This window comes from Cimex lectularius, unplaced genomic scaffold, assembly GCF_000648675.2.
Source record: "Cimex lectularius strain Harlan isolate CLEC.00 unplaced genomic scaffold, Clec_2.1 scaffold15, whole genome shotgun sequence".
Taxonomy (NCBI): Eukaryota; Metazoa; Arthropoda; class Insecta; order Hemiptera; family Cimicidae; genus Cimex; species Cimex lectularius.
Genome location: NW_019392667.1, coordinates 2,032,452 through 2,049,358, shown reverse-complemented (window position 1 = coordinate 2,049,358; position 16,907 = coordinate 2,032,452). Strand labels below are relative to the sequence as shown.

Below are 16,907 nucleotides of genomic sequence, written 5' to 3'. Positions count from 1 at the left end.
AAAAAAAAATCTTTGTTGTCTTTATTTATAGATATAATTTAAGCCATACTATCTATATGGCATCTACCTTGGCAACGTCGGCTTGGTGTTCAATTTAAACCAAATTTTATTATACCTACTAGAGATTTGGTGGATAAATAAACAAAGCATAATTTACACAAAGTTTCATGAAAAATAATTATTTTTGTTAATAAAACTCGAGATAAATCATTTTCGTGAAAATTTATATTTACATTTAAAAAAGGTTTACAACACATTGTTATTTACAATATAATTGCCTAAACCACTCTTTCAGGAAATAAATTAATAATAGTTTTATTAATTCTTTGGTAACAAGATATTTTAAATAATTAATGTACAAACTTTCAATATTTATAAACGAGATTTCCTTGCATTTTTATCTTTTAAGGAATATATTGTAATATGCATATTTACTGAACATCTCATGTATTTTTTTAAAATATCTTTCTTAATAAAATTTTTTAAATAATCTTTAAGAAACATAATATTTAAACAAATTTACAAAACAGAATTTACGCTATTCAAGTCGTTTAATGTTTCTTTTAGTAATAATTTTGTTCTTACACTTAAACTTTGTTGAGAAGATAATTCTTTAATAATTTTTACGTTTTTCTTTATTTCTTCTAAAGCTTGACAGATTAACAGATCGTTTTCGTCTATTCTTTGCTTTTTTGCTGGAGGAAGACCGACGAGCAGGCTGTCGATTTCACTCTCCTCTTCCATTTTGATGCACTTATGAAGATAAACCGTTCCGACGAGTTTACACGGTTTGTACCGTTGATCTGTACCGTTTTGATTGTAACGATGCAGCATTTGTTGAGCGGCATTGTCAATTTTGGAAACGGTCTTGACAACCTGATCGTTGGGTGATCTTGCAATAGATGAAAAGGATTGAAGTGCTGTCTGCTTTACGATTAAGTCTTTGTCGTTGAGCAACCGTACCAACAGCGAGGACACGGCGTCAAAAATTGCCGTCTCTTCCTTGCACTGACTGATTCTCAGTTTTGTCACACTTTGAAGGAATCGTGCGATAGCAATTTTTGCACTGGCATTATAGCTTTGAACAAATCTTTGAAGAAAGTTGAAAATCTAAAAAAATAATGATAATAAAAAAATAATTTCATAAGTTATGATTTTTTTAACGTATGATGAACAGTGATAATCAAACACAAATATAAATACAAGGTTAAAAACTTGATAAACTCTGAGTCTGTCTATTTTCTTGAGCCCAGCTGAGGGTTTCTGTACAGCCATTCTTTGGTCCTTATATTGTATTTATTTATACTGTTGTATGTAGTGAGTTTATGTACAATGTAAAAGGGTCTGTTTGAAATATTTACTTACGGCCTTTACTTAGGATATAGAAATCTAAAAACAATAAAATATACATTTTCCAGTTTACGTACAATACTAAGTTATGCTTTTTTAAAAATGTATTTACTATAACTACATACATTGATTTGAACTTATCAACACTTCTGATTATTGAAGTTGAAACAAGTATGACTGATATGTAAACAAGCGAGAATAGTTGGACCAAGTAAAGCAATCAGTGTTGATCAGTTTAAGGCTGGTCTCACTGAACATGACTAAAGGACAACTTTATTGTCCGATGTGAGCTCTCACATCGTAACAGACTTGTTAGAGCCATTTGTCTGTCAGAAGTAGTTGCTCTGTTGTTGGCATGTTTTATGAATTTTTTAAAAAATTTTTTTGAATTAAAAGAATTATAGAAGAATTTGTCAACCCACTTACAAAAAATCCAAACAACTTCACATCAAAAATCTATTGGGTTGTCCGGAAAATAATGCAGGATTTTGGTATTAAACAAAAAAAAAAGAAACTAGTTACTTTAAAGCAATGTTCTTTAATCAAAATAATTTCCCATACTCTCAATACATTTCTCCCAACGTGTTGGTAACTNTTTTTTAATGAAAACTTAAAATCCTGCATTATTTTCCGGACACCCCAATAGGAAAAGGGCAAATTTGCTTAAAAACAGGCAGACGATCTAATCACATGTCAATTATAGGACGTGTCTATCTTATTTTTCTTAAATATTTCTTACACTTATGAAAATTGAATAGGTCCTCCTGGCCCGCCATGGAGACATGAACCGTAAAAAAAAATTATCGTCTAGGAGAGGATATTATAATGGGACAAATAGGAAAATAATTTCTAAATATGGAATGTGCAACTATTTTGGTGATACTTTTGCAAGAATAACTAATTATATTTTTAAAAAATTGATATTGAGTTCTATAAATTTTGATTTAAAAGATTTTAATTAAAGCTTTTATTTAAATGAATTCTATTCTTATTGGAAGTGTGGTCTTAGGTCGTCCGTTGAATGCAAAAAATCCAAATTTGATGGGATCGAATTTCAGGTCAAAACAAAACAGATTTCTAAGTCAGTTCCAGTAGTCCTAACCACCCCAAAGCTATTGCCCATTAAGGATAGTTTTGGGTGAAGTCTTAGTCCTTATTATATCCATTAAGATATCTTCCAAAACATTACAAAAAAGTTTAGCATATAGCAATTGTGTATCTACCAATCTATCAAACCCTTAACGTGTATTAAGTAACGTAGTTTCAAAGAAAGAACATTTGTGCTATGAGCATAATTTTGGAGTAAAATAAACCCTAAATTTCTCGAATTTTGTAGCCTTATCCTGGGAAATCTGGAATATTATGCTTGCTACAGACCCAGACATATTTTCTGACACATACATTAAAAAAAATTTCAATTTTTTTAACAGATCGATTTTTTAAAAATTTATTCTTTATTATACAGTTTTAAAGCGGGTAAGGAATCTAACGTTTTGTAAAAGTATTTTTACATTAATTTTATAGGAACATATGAAAGTCTATTGGCTTGATGTTCTTACTCAGAATCAGAAGTTTTATTTGAATTTGAAGCCAATTTTGGAAAATAAACAGGTTGCATTTATTTCTCGAAGAACAACTTTTGAAAAAAGTTCATTTTTAATTTTCTCGATTTTTGCATCCCCATTAATTTTGTTAGCTACTTTATTTTGAAAAGAAGATGCATTCGATTTGTATGTTGTTGTTAACTTTTGACAATTTTCTTTTATTTCCGGTTTTCTTAACGCAGCTTTTTTTAATTGTTCCTCAAAGACATTTATCATAGTTTTTACCTGATGCAATTGAAATTTTACACTTTGAGCAGAAGAAACTACACTTTTTATACATTTAAAAGTACCGTTTAATTAGACAATGTCAAGATGTTATTTAGCAGGGGTAAACTGGATTTTGTTGTTCTAGCACGGACAAAAATTCAGTCAAAAACTGATTTGGCTGATTATTTTTACATTTCAATAGTTCTATACTATTTTACAATTTTTCAATTTATATAATTCGCTTTATAAGTCAATTAGTCCGAGCCTGTCGATATTAATGTTGATTCCATAAAGAAAAGCTATAAGCTTACCCACACCCAAGTATTCACAATTAATTGTACTTTTATGCGTACAGTTACATACCTCGAGTGTACGGCTGGAACACAATGACATTTCTGTTTTTGAGGATGTCATAAAACTACCAGTGAATTTCAGTAAGCTAATGAATAAATAATCAGCCCAATTTGATGTCAAATTATCCTGGCTGCAGTTGACCGAACAGCAATTGAGACAAGTCATAATACCGTCGAATATTTCCATGCTGTTGGCGATTTCAAGAAAATCATCTTGCTTAAAGTAAATATCCATCATGTCAACCTGAAAATAAATAGCTGGGATAAAATGAAACGCGTAAAATATTAAAAACGATATAATCTTACCAGATTGTTATAAGCAGTAAGCGTTTTAATATCGCATATGCTATTAAAAATGGTTAAAAAATCATTTGAAATATCTGGAATCACATCGCTCGTCTTTTCAAACCAACGCCATAGGCTTAGATTCTCCTTGACAGGATATTCAGATTTTAAAGAGTGTTGGTATTTCTTCGGAAGCAGTGAAAACAGCCTGGCGGTTGTCGTACCAACAATCGTGTACTCCGGCCTACATTTTGTATTAACTGGCCATGAACATAATAAATTGCAAAAATAGCATAAAATATCGAAACATAATGCATTATTCGTTAATCTGAAATTTTAAAAGAAATACAATAGGCTTTTTAACGGTAGTGATGACAATAAATTACCTGCATATCGAGCAAAATAAATCTGATACAAACAAAGCAACATGAATTTCAGGCTGGAATAATTTTTTAACCAAATTAATTTCCAGTTCTGAATACTTTGCCTGATCATAAGAGGAAATTATATAGGCTGAAACTGTCGAAATAAATATACTATAGAACGGTTCATTTTCTAATTTTGTATTTATATCAATGTCCAAACCACCTGTAAATTTTTTTATATTAGGTAATTTTTACCGATTGTCAGATTATTTAAAATTTCCAAAATATCTTACATTTCCCATATAAAAGAATTGCTGTTTCAACCAGAGGGCAATTAGACCAGATACATTTTATCTTTGGATTGCTAACGATCAGTTGTTTCATAAGTACGAGCACTACCAGGAAAAAGCTGAAGCATTCTTTCTCGTCCAGGTTGTCAACATCTGTCCTCTGCTTTTCTAAAGCCTGTGGTATGATTAATTGTTTTTCAAACTCATTCTCAGTTGTCTACGTTTAAACAAAATTAAACCAACATCATAAAAACCACTGTCTTCTATCAAGTGGCATATAAGTGGCGAAGCTCCTATGGTCATGTATCTTTGAAGATCGTTCATGACAGACTGGTCTAATTTTGTACCTTTCAAACTAAAACAATTTATTTATATACATACTAATTTTAATTAAATTGATCAAGTAATTTATACATTCTAGAGACTTTTATTTAAAATGGAATTTTTAAGATTAATTTGTCTTATTTAATTTTTTTTTATTTATGTAAGAATACATTTTACATGTGGATTTTTTAAATAAAAAAGTACTTATTTACAATTTTTTGGACATTTCGGGCAATGTACATAAAAAAATTAAAATTATTATGAAAAAATGTGTAAGATAAAAAAAAAAAGTAAAAATACACCAAAAAATTAAATTCCCAAATAAAAAATCGTTAAACAAAATTGTGTATTTAATAAAATGATAGGCAACTTTCTTCTACCTTGGCCATTTTTTAAATTAAAAATTAAAATTTTTATAAGAAACGTGGATAAAGCGATGGGCGAGATTGTTTGCTTCAAACTGCTTTGTAGAAGAATTCTGTTTCACAAGACAAAATCCGATTGCCTATTTTACTCGATGCCAAGGTGATTTAAAGCCCTCTGGGAGGTAATATGCATAATATTAAGAGTAAAACTTGATAAATTGTTAGTTAAATGTTAATATATCACTAAATGATTTTCTAGTGTTTTGGTGAATTTTCTTTCAAATCATCATAATTAATAATTGAAAAATGTCCATTGGTCAATCGGACCACGAACTGCAATGGATTTAATAATTAAACTGAAGTATATCTTCACGAAAGCTCTCTGTGGCCATTTCATTTGTTGCCGAGAATCAAATAGATTACACGACAATTGAAAAATGGCGAAAAGGAGGGAAAATTCGAGAGGTGAGGTTGAGATGGGAAGTAGTGTCCGAGTGGATCGAAGTCACAATAGCTCAAGTGGTAGAGTAGCGGCGTATCAAGCCGAAGGTCGTGGGTTCGAATCCCGCTCGTGTCACTGACTTTTTTATCTCAACCAATACCTTCCATAATTAATAATGTTGATTAAAACTCATGGATTTCTGATCTCGTTTAATTTTGTTTATATTAAAATAAGTATTGTGTAATTAATATAACTATAAAAATACATTCAACATTTAAATTTGAAATAAACAACAAAATATGAGTGCCTTTTTTTCTTTGAGTGTAAGCATATTACAAGATTAAAGGCATCAGTAATTTGAGAATTTAAGTCATAAATTTTTTTTTCACCATGAAAAGTTTTTATTTTTAGTTGAAATGTAAAACAGATAGAAAAGTAGAATTCATACTGATGAAAATTGTGTAATTATACTAAAAATTATTAATAAGAGAATTGAAAGGTATTGTGAACTTCTCGTATCAGGTTTAAACTTAATAAATATGATTGAAAACTATGATGCTATGATAAAATCTATCAATATTTTATAAAATTTTATGCTCTTTAGTTATCATAGATAGATAATCATTAAATTTCCAGGTATGGTAAGTGGAGAATTTAAGTTATAAAATTTTTTGACACCAACAATTAAGTTTTTAGCTTTAGTTGAAATGTAAAATAGATAGAAAAGCCTCATTCATACCGATAAAAAGTAGGTAATTATAATAAAAAATATTAATATGAGAATTTAAAGATACTGTAAACTTGTCATATCAGGTTTAAACTTAATAAATATGACTGAAAACTATGATGTTATGATAAAATCTATCAATATTTCACAAAATTTTATGCTCTTTTGTTATAAATTTATGTTATTCATGTCAAATAAACCCATGTTAAATTCAATACTTGTGTTACCTTCTCTTATACAGTATAAGACTGAATAAACTTTCAACGAAACTGCATCGCACCGTAATCCACCTTCTGACTGAATCAATAAAATTGCGTTTTCCTCCAGTTTTAACCTCAACGAAAAGGTGTCTTTCTCTATTAAACCCATCCCAAAACTTTATATCACAATGTCAAGCTCAAAATTGATTTCTAAATACCCGTATAGTACGAGAAGAAGGCGTAGTAGGGTTTCTCCGCAATCGGCCAAATAGTTCTTGTACGCTTCACACAGTTTGATGATGACTTTAAGTAAGAAACTTCCAATTTTCAAGTACTTCGTCCTATCCTTGTCGTCCAACGGGGCCTGGATTAGGGTGAAAATTTAAAAACGAATTGCAAAGATAGAAAATTACAGTTTTACCTCTGATTTACAAACGAGAATTACAATCTGATTTATATTCCCACCCATAAGAGAAATTGGTGTTTTTAAACACAGCCTATCTCTCAGATTATTAACATACTTATGAGCTAGTTTACCGAAAGGTCGCCATGAATCTACTGATGATTTGACATCAAGTTCAATTACAATTTCAGCAATGGAACAAATATATTCTAAAACTGGAAAAAAAAAATGTCTATGATGATATAAAAAATCTAGTTTAAAAAAACCATGACATACCTTCTAATAACAAAGTTAAACTGTCTTCGTATGTAGCTTGAAAGTAAATTTTATCTTCTAAAATCTTGTAATATTTTGACTTAACCTCGTAGCTTTTTTTGAAAAAAGCGGTGAGAATAGTTGTCGAATTGGCAAAATACAAGCCATAAATGTTTTCGCTGAAATATTCCAATATATTTAAAAATAACTAAAGTATGTTTAATAAAAAAAAGTGTAAACTACCTATTTTTACAATGGTTGAAAGCTTTGTGTAATATCGGTAAAATCGTTCTGTGCAAACTTATCACATTTTCAGCGTCTACTGATTGCATAGACATAATATTATCCAAAAGTTCACAATACCCAAGAAGAACATCCAAGCAAACCTGAAAAAGAAAAAAAAGGTTAAAAAAAGTCACAGTCATGCGATCAAGGCAGCAATTTCTTACCTGCAATAATTTACTTAAAGTAATAGTTACTTCTTCATTGTATGACTCTGTGTTCTCCAGGGTTGAGTTCACTTCATCAACACACTAGAAATAATTTTAAATAATAATTATAAAAATCATTTTAAAAGGCTATATTTTTGTTTACGTTTTCAAAAATATTTTTGACAACTGGTAAAACGTGTTGTAGAACATGGCTTTCGTAGTCAGCAATGTCCAGTTCATGAAGGACAGGGCCCAAAATTGTTGTTAGCACTTGTAAAAAGTAGGAACTTTGAACATCATTCTCAAGGATTTGCTAAAGACAGAAAATAAGAAAAAATAAATAAATAAAGCAAATTCTTATCATGTTTTTACCTGTAATAAAACCAACTGACAAAGGTGAAAAAATTAATTTTGTTTTAAGAAAACCTAGGGCTAAGTAGAAAATCAAGAAATCCTGATGGTATGAAACCAAAATTAATTTTTTAATGAATACGGCATAAAGTTGAAACCTGGATGGATGCAATGTAGACCAGCAAGACAGAGCAAGAAAATTATGACTGTCAATCAATTTGTTATAAGTTCATTAACTCGCAGACCAGCTAAGAAACTGGGAATATTTTATTCCCTTTAAGAAGATTCTAAAATAAGTAGTTGAATAGGCTGCATGGAGTGTGATGTGGAGAAAGGAAAATGGGGAAGAGAGTAGTGTAAAAGAATTAAAGTAAAAAAAGATACAGTTGGCTCTTGTTAATTCAAAACTTGTTAATTTGAATTTTTGAGTAATACGAACTCCTCAGCATGGCACTTTGGTAAACGGAAAATATTCTGTGTAGTTTGAAACTCTTGGTAATACAAAACATTTTTCATTACAAGGAATAAGAGTATTCATTAAATCAAATAGGGCCAATTGCCCCCTTTATAATTTTAACTTTTATAATCACCATTTTAAATTAATCCAATTAATTATTCTTTTCATCTAAGGTTTTTTATTGAGATGAAAAATTAGTGTCACAAGCGGGATTCGAACACACGACCTTAGGCTCAATATACCATGGCTCTAACCACTTGAGCTATCGTGACTTTGATCCACTCGGACACCAACTCCCCATCTCTTTTTCATCTCAACCAAAAACCTTAGATGAAAAGAATAACTAATTGGAATAATGGCCACTAAACAAATATGATTAATTTAATAATTAAAATAAGTAATTATTTCATTAACAGCTCCCTGTCGCTGAGTATTGAATTCTGATTTCTCGATATATGAAAAATGGCGAAAAGAGGGAAAATTCAAAAGGTTGTAGGTTGAGATGGTGAGTTGGTGTCTGAATGAATTGAAGTCACAATAGCTCAAGTGGTAGAGCAGCGGCAGTATTGAGCCGAAGGTCGTGGCTTCAAATCTTGCTCTTGACACTAATTAGCAGTTTTTGAAAAAAAGCCCATGCCCATTTGTAATGTCGGGTTCAAATGCAGGGCTGCTGGATTTGAACCCAGGACCTTTACCTTACCGTGATGAGCCTAGCCTAAACCATTGTGGCCACCGAAACCCCACACCTGTTCCTTCCATGGTCTGGTCTCGAACCATCAATGAAAACGAAATATTGATTTGGATCTTAGTCTGTCAACCTTCTTTCGGAATGTGTCGCATCAGCGAGGAACACTTAATGATACAGGTGGTCACATTAGGACTACAGTGGCCTCCTGCAAAGTCAGCATTTCTCCAGCCGGATCTAACTACGGAGATTGGTGTATTTGTATTTGTAAACGCAATACTCTCCATCTTAGACACTGTGAATTAGTGGTCTCAATGTTTATCAATTAAACTGACTTTCTTTCAGTATATCAATTGTCATTTTCATTTTATTTATTTTACTTTGTATTATATGCCAAACAATAGATAACTTATTAAAAATTATAAATGATGGGGTGAGTGTGGAGTTCAATCCTTTTTAAAAAAGATGGTTCCTACTCACATGAAGCGAGTAGGAACACACTTAATGTGAGTAGGAACCATCTTTTTTAAAAAGGATAGATAACTTAAGTTTAATTAAGTGTAATACAATTGTGGAAGTTGTTAAAATAAAGTATTCATAAAAATACATGTAAATTAGCTGCTTCTTTTCAGTCTAGATTTCCCCATTAGGTTTCCATTCCGGGTGTTGCACCTGATCGTTATGTCCCAAAACTGGAAAGGGCTGCCCAAAATGCAAATTGTGGCAAACTATTCGACAGTGTTTTCTTCGCACGACTCTTCTCAGATGGGCCGGCTTCAGCTCACCTGCTGCTCTCCGAGAGGGCTCAATCCTCAGCTCTATTCTTAGAGGTTCAAGAAGCTTTCCGATCCCAGGGCTACATTTGATGGGTAGGGCAATGATGTACTTAAAACTAATTTAAAGGAAAAATATATATTTTATCGTTTGTTGTTGTTACTTCCAAATAGTAGGGTAACAAGATTCTAGGTTTATAGCTAAGTAGGGCTTATTTTATTATTATTATTTTAGCTTACATGTTTCTTGAGATAAATTTGGAAGAACATGAACATTAGTATAATGTTAAATACAGCTTTTTAGGTCGGTTTTTTTGTCTTACTATCCCAAGTAGACAATAAATGCCCTATGTACCCACCTGTTATGAACAATATAATATAAAATTTACCAAAATTTTTGGCAGTCGTTCCCGAATGTTTCTGGCCAGGTCCACAGGCGATGAAAGCTCGGAAAGTAGATCGCAATAATATTGCGACATAATAATTTACTTTTAAATAAATAAATAAGGACAAATTAAATTTTGACGGGATGGAATGTAAAGCTTAACCCTAGTGCAACCTCCTATTTGAAATAATGGAGGGAAACTGATTATTTTGTCATTTTATTACGATTCAACTATATTTCAATATTGATTAAGCGTCAAACGTAAAAAGCCCAAATAAAATATTTATGGAAGGAATTTTAAGATAATTCGTTTTTGACAGTTTTTTTTGTTGATAGGATCACGGTTATCCATCTGCAGGCCAGTGAAAAATGGCTTCGCCCAGGCCCAGATCCCCCAGGACTCCTATAAGGAAAGATGAAAAAGACGAATCCTTCTGGGAGAAAATCGGAACCCTCGGGAGAAAAAAGCGTATTCGCGAAGGTAAAAGACAAAAATATAATAAACTATTCCAATAATAAATTATTGAAAGGCCGAAAAATAAAAGGTGTACTGACATTGCCTTATATGGTTGTGTTTACACCCATGACAACTCCAATTAATGGGCGATATCTCATTTAACAGATTTGCTTAAAAAGGATAAAAATTTTAGAACCAATATCCATTTATTCTAATATTTAAGGTCGTGTTTTACTGTAAAATAAACAAATTGGGTCATGTTATAAATTAAAACATTAATGAAGCCTGCCAGTTGGTCGAGACCTTCTCAGAATTGCCATGTTATTTTTACTTTTTTTCCTAATTATTTTACCACAGCACAATGTCCTGTATCATTCTAGATTTCAGTCTAAAGGCTAGTTTTTTCCCAGATATATGGGTCGTTGTTGTGGTGGACAACATGGTGTTTAATTCCCTATTAAGGTTTAAAGTAAGATATTCAATTTTGGTTGTAATTGTTGTTTTTTCATGTTTTAATTGTTTGTTTATATGATAATAAAACAGGCCCTGAAGATGACAGTATAAAACTGTTGAAAGCTCGGTGAAAACCATAAGGAAGTTTTCTCTGTTTGACCTCTCCTGAAGATCCTCTGAAAAGACTTCAAATACAAGGTATACCAGAAAGAGGAGAGTGGGTCAAAGGAAGAGAAGGGCAACTCCTATTGGTATACCGATGGCTCAAAAATGGATAAAGGCATGGAGCTGGATCCTCGGAATGAATCTGAAGACTGAATTACATTAAAACGCTACAGTTTCCCAGTCTGAAATCATGGAAATTGAACACTGCACCAAATAAATAAAAATGCTAGGAACACATTCTAGAAAGATACCATCTTCCCTGAGTCTAGTGGCACTTAAGGCCTTAGACACATTTGAGATAATGGCAAAAACTGTACAGAATTGTATGGAAGCCCTGGCAGAAGTCGGAAATACAAATGACCCTGGCTTGTGTCCCTAGGCATTTGGGACATATAGGCAATGAGAAAATGGACCTGTTGGCCAAAAAAAGAGTCAGCATGAATTATAACACTACTGTGGCCTCACATCTTGCCACAAAAATGGATCCTTAATCCAAAACCTGACTTTGGCTGCCTAAGGGATGAGGAGTATAGACAGAAGATACACTGTGCAGATATTGCCAGAAAGAAAAGGAAACCGCGGAAAATGTTGAATGTTTTTGTGAGGGTAGCTACAGATTCTTGCAACTAGCAGTGGAAAAGCCATAAGCAAGCTTCTCATTCAACTATACTAATCCTAAGCCTATCCTAGGCCTTATTAATTGGGGTTGACATGCCGCCAACTTTAGTTTAGTGGGCACTATACTGAACGATGGATACCTTGTTGTATACTTATTTTTTACAAATGTAATGGCCGGAGCAATGGGCGATTGTGGGCTTGAAAAACAAAACCTACAAGTTCCCAAGTTTATGAGTCCATTCCCCAAGTAGAATTTATGTAGGAGGTTCTTGGTAAACCATATACCTCTTTGTATATAAAATGATTAGTTGTAAATAGTAAGAAGCCATAGTGAAGCGTTTCTTTCTTTACATTCTAAAATTATTGTATATATTATATCACACATGTACAAATAAAAATTTATAATGGTCATTCTATAAGTGATATCCTATCAAACCACAATATAAATATTGCCACATATTCAGATGACACAGAATATAAAAGACCCATAGAAATGCTCAAAATAAAATGCAATAAACTAGGTAGCAACAAATGGAAAATTAAGATCAATGTGGACAGATGTGAAACAAAGAATTTCACAATGGGTGTCGGTGCATGCAATGGCTTTAACCGTTGACACCCGTTATCACTTTAAGGTAAAGATCCTGCATTTGAACCCTACACATAAATAAGCTATTTTTTTTTAAATTATTTTTTTAATATAAACACCAGCACCTCAAGGTTGATATGACCTCTGCTATTGTGAACCCCACATAAAAAAATAAATGAACAAAGATTTTCATACTCCTATAATAAATATGAAAATTTTGTTTATTTTATCTCTGCTAATGGTTTGCCTAAGAATTTTAATTTCTTTAATGAAGTGCAGAATTCTTCTTGAGGCACAAGAATAGTTTTCTAAGGTCTGGTTTTTTTTATTTATTTATTTTTTTTTATTATTTTTTTTTTTAAATAATAATAAAATAACTTTATAAATAGATAATGCATGAAATAACTTTACTTGTGTTTTCCTTTTTGTTAAGTATTTTGTTATTTTCAGTCCAAGAAATCCAGGAAGAAGGCAAATATGCTATTGACTCTCCAGGAAGTCCGATGAATGCCGACATCCCGCAAGAAGTATATCTATTGGGTAAGATAGTGATCAGTCAAATATCATTTTCCATGTAATGAAAGCTTAACATTAAAATTAACTAAGCTGTTTTTTGTTTGTTTTTTTTTTTCAAAACAATAATCGCATTGCCAAACATATTAGATATTAAAAAGCTAAATGTAATAGTTAATTAATTTAATAAATTGATTAGCAACAAATGAGTTTTTTTACATAGTAATGTCAAAAATGTATATTCTGCAATTATATTCACAAAAAATAACATTCTTCTATTAGCTTGTTTTCAAACTACTCAACTCCATTTTTATGTGTTCTCAATGACTGGTTTGTATTGCATTACACCCTAAATAAAATATCAAACTGGGTGTGGTCCTTGTTGCACACTGACTTGTATCACTTTATAACCGGTGTAACTGATTTTATCGTAATCTCTTATTTATTTAAGATTACAAATGGTTTTTTACCATTTGTGGAAATTGTGATGAATTGCCATTTCTGCTTCAAATTCTTGCAGAATTTTAAAAAATGCAATCGGTTACAGAGGAAAACCAAGAGATGCTAATTGTCAAGCCTGAATCTCTTGCCGACACCAGAGTGCAGAATTTGATAACGATTCTGATCGATTGGATCAACGATGAACTAGCTGAGCAACGTATAATCGTTAAGCATTTAGAGGACGACTTATATGACGGTCAAGTGCTTCAAAAACTAATAGGTAAAAAAAAATATGATACCATAGTAGAAACTTGAATACAATTTTATAATTCTACTGTATTGCTATGATTTATCAATTAAACTTTAATATTCTAGAGAAGCTGACAAATACAAAAATGGACGTCCCAGAAGTTACACAGTCAGAAGAAGGTCAGAGGCAAAAGTTGAGGGTTGTCCTTGGCACAGCTAACACTGTATGTATCCTATGCTTTATATTTTATTTTATTTAGTGGAAAAATTATTCTTGTAAATGTATCTTTATATTTATTTTGTATAGTCAGTGGTAAAAAAAAATTAAGCTTGCAAATTTAAATCATAAGAAAGAAAAAATATTAAAAAATGTTTTGATATAGTTTTTCCCTAATTTATTTTCATGGTTATAAGATTAATTCTTCCAACAGTCAACTCAGGAGATTCTTGGAAATTATGAATTTTTCTGATGAACGGTATTAAAAATGTGTACCATTTTGTGCATGTTAATCCGTTTGGAATAAAATTCATAGGGTTCATCTAGAGAAAGCAACCCGAATAATTCCTGAAAATGTTATCAAGATCCGTTTCATGGTTTTGGAGATAAGCGCTATGCAGTATTTTATGTTTCCCCATGTGCAGGCAATACAGTTGATCCGATTTGGATGAAATTCATAAGGGATCATCCAAAAACAAATCTGCACAATCTCTGAAAATTTGTTCAGAAAGGTCTGAAACGCAAAATGCGAGTGGAAATTTTGATTTTGGTGGACAACATTTTTTTCAACTTCCCGCATGAGTACTACAAGGAAGAAAAAATCCAAGGAATCCGTTGGTTTTGCTTTTATTTATTTAATGTTTTGGGCTACTGGCCTATCTTCATCAGCCCAAATGGCCTAATTCCTGCCTAGCAGTTTACAAACCAACTGACATTACTTCCGACAAATTTTATTTATATCCGTTGATTTGTGGGGTGCTAAGCAGGAATTAGTCTATTGCTGAAGATGGACCAATAGCCCAAAATATTAAAAAAAAAAAAAAAAAGAATTCTTGGATTGTTTAATACACTTTATCTATACTATAACCATGGAAAATACATCAAAATTAATTTTTCTGCTTTACAGAATGTTTCTTAGAAAATCGACTCTCCTGGGTTGATTGGCTTAGCAATTAAGCTCATGAACCCTAAAATAAGCATGAAAAATTACTTTTAAAAAATTATTGTATTTATACTTGTTTGACATAATTAAACTCATAAACCTGAAACTAAGCAAGATATATGCAAAAAATTAGAAATTTTTTTTTTAAATTAATTGTACCAACACTGTATTTTACACTTTATACTTTTAAGTTTTATTTATAGGACAATTTATTATTTTATTTTATTTTTTTGCAGGTTCTGGGTCAAGCGGTATGGGCTGAACACAAATGGGGGGTTGAAAGCATCCACAGTAAAAATTTAGTTGCTATGCTCCATTTACTGGTTGCTTTAGTGAGACATTTCCGAGCTCCGATCAGGTTACCCGAGAATGTCTCTGTGAAGGTTTTGATTGCCCAGGTGAGAAATTTTGTAAAAATCAAAGTTAACTATGTTTTAATGTTCAATTTCACCTATTTTTTAGAAACAAAGTGGAGGTAAAATCAAACACAGAACCGTGTTGGAAGAAATCACATCAACGTATGATGACGTCGGTATGAGATGCGAAAGAGACGCCTTCGATACGCTTTTCGATCATGCTCCTGATAAGCTGACAGTTGTGAAAAATGTAAATATCCTTGTCTTAATAATTTTAAATCCGAATTAATTTTTTTCTTTCTGTTTTTCAGTCACTCCTTACGTTTGTTAACAAACATTTGAACAAAATCAATCTTGAAGTAACCGAATTGGAAACCCAGTTTCACGACGGGGTTTACCTGACTTTGTTGATGGGCCTTCTAGAAGGGTTTTTCGTGCCATTTTATTTCTTCCACTCGACGCCGCAGGATTTCGAGCAGAAAGTTCACAATGTCAATTTCTCATTTCAGCTTATGCAAGATGTCGGATTGGTAAAACCAAAAGCCCGCCCTGAAGGTAAACATCTTGATTTATAACATAGTTCCTGCCATTTATATATTATTATTTTATTTATTTTATAGATATTGTCAACAAAGATATGAAGTCTACTCTACGGGTTTTGTACAATCTGTTCACCAAATATAAAAACATCAGTTGTTAATAAAAATATTTTTAAAAACTATTAAGCTAATCAACTAAATACAAAGATAATATGTATTTATTAATTTTATTAAAACAATGTAAATTATATTTTAAAAGTAAAAACTGCCTATTGTAAAAACAAAAAAAAAAAAAAAAAAAAAAAACAATACAACATTGCCTCTGTTTGCAACTAACTTATTACTTAATGTTGATATTATTTTTTTATCATTGTTATTAATGTTGAATTTTATTAATATAACTTTTACCAACATTTTCTTTTTTATTTATCCTTTACCAAATTAAATCTGTTTAAATTCCTTTTTTAACATCTTGTGTTTATCTCGCTTATTTTGAGGTTTACAAGCCTAATTCTTGGACCAAGCGTCAGGACGGTGTTCAATTTTATCTGCGATAAATTTAAATAGTTTAAAATAAGTATTTTTTTTATTTATTTTTAAGATTAAAGCTTAATTTTTAATCCAATTAACAAGGAATATCGTTTTTTTTCCTGTATAGAAAACTGTCTTGCACCTCTTTTTGTTGGATATTTCTCATCAGGATAATAAAAACTTTTCTAACTTTTTTAATTTAGTTTATATACTTCATGGTGTTTTTAAGACTTAAACAACATGAACAGTCGGTTTAAAAAGAAAGGAGTTTCATGGCTCAGAGGAATCGCCTTCAATTTGAGCAAGGAAATACGGTGAATTAGACCAATTTAAAAGGACATACCTTAGTATATTAGTTTTGCTATTTGTAGTGTAATTTCAACAGACATCGAGTTTCATTTTGGTCTTATATTTGATTTATTTATTCTTTTCTCTCTCAGTTTTTTTTTCTTTTTAACCGAATCCAGCACATGCCTGACCGAGATCTGATCACAGGCCGTCAAAACACCACATCAGTTAACAAGAGATGTTTGGTACTATCATAGATTAATTAATTCAATTTTTGACTTAAAATTAGTCCCATC

General features: G+C 31.4%; 2 protein-coding genes across 5 annotated transcripts; one reads left to right on the top strand and one right to left on the bottom strand.

The window, feature by feature from the left end:
• Positions 1-347: 347 nt before the first annotated feature.
• LOC106673898 (uncharacterized protein C1orf112 homolog) lies at positions 348-13,036 on the bottom strand. Of its 4 annotated transcripts, none has more exons than XM_014406277.2 (14): positions 12,946-13,036; positions 7,765-7,914; positions 7,620-7,703; positions 7,414-7,556; positions 7,192-7,349; positions 6,934-7,130; positions 6,731-6,876; positions 6,540-6,668; positions 4,698-4,809; positions 4,458-4,629; positions 4,186-4,387; positions 3,821-4,127; positions 3,525-3,758; positions 348-1,110 (listed from the first exon to the last, which is right to left on the bottom strand). In XM_014406277.2, exons 4-14 carry the CDS (start codon positions 7,506-7,508, stop codon positions 520-522), a joined length of 2,343 nt encoding a protein of 780 aa, XP_014261763.1. In that variant the 5' UTR covers positions 7,509-7,556; positions 7,620-7,703; positions 7,765-7,914; positions 12,946-13,036; the 3' UTR covers positions 348-519. The 4 variants fall into 4 exon arrangements, with proteins under 4 accessions (XP_014261763.1, XP_014261760.1, XP_014261762.1 ...); XM_014406274.2 differs by lacking the exon at positions 12,946-13,036 and adding an exon at positions 10,257-10,444; XM_024225157.1 differs by lacking the exons at positions 348-1,110; positions 12,946-13,036 and adding exons at positions 1,158-1,389; positions 10,257-10,445.
• LOC106673899 (beta-parvin) lies at positions 10,594-16,081 on the top strand. Its single transcript, XM_014406279.2, has 8 exons — positions 10,594-10,733; positions 12,985-13,074; positions 13,595-13,768; positions 13,864-13,961; positions 15,134-15,295; positions 15,360-15,503; positions 15,565-15,808; positions 15,874-16,081. The coding sequence occupies exons 1-8, from the start codon at positions 10,622-10,624 to the stop codon at positions 15,951-15,953; spliced, it is 1,104 nt and encodes a 367-aa protein (XP_014261765.1). The 5' UTR covers positions 10,594-10,621; the 3' UTR covers positions 15,954-16,081.
• The last annotated feature ends 826 nt before the right edge of the window (positions 16,082-16,907 follow it).

Coding starts and splice junctions, on each gene's coding strand:
- LOC106673898 (XM_014406274.2), bottom strand. CDS start 10,346: ATGTCGCAATATTATTGCGATCTACTTTCCGAGCTTTCATCGCCTGTG. Junction 7,557..7,619: donor CTTTAAGTAAATTATTGCAG/GTAAGAAATTGC, acceptor TTTCTTTTTCAG/GTTTGCTTGGATGTTCTTCT. Junction 3,759..3,820: donor TTACTGCTTATAACAATCTG/GTAAGATTATAT, acceptor ATTTATTTTCAG/GTTGACATGATGGATATTTA.
- LOC106673899 (XM_014406279.2), top strand. CDS start 10,622: ATGGCTTCGCCCAGGCCCAGATCCCCCAGGACTCCTATAAGGAAAGAT. Junction 15,296..15,359: donor TGAAGGTTTTGATTGCCCAG/GTGAGAAATTTT, acceptor CCTATTTTTTAG/AAACAAAGTGGAGGTAAAAT. Junction 15,809..15,873: donor ACCAAAAGCCCGCCCTGAAG/GTAAACATCTTG, acceptor TTTATTTTATAG/ATATTGTCAACAAAGATATG.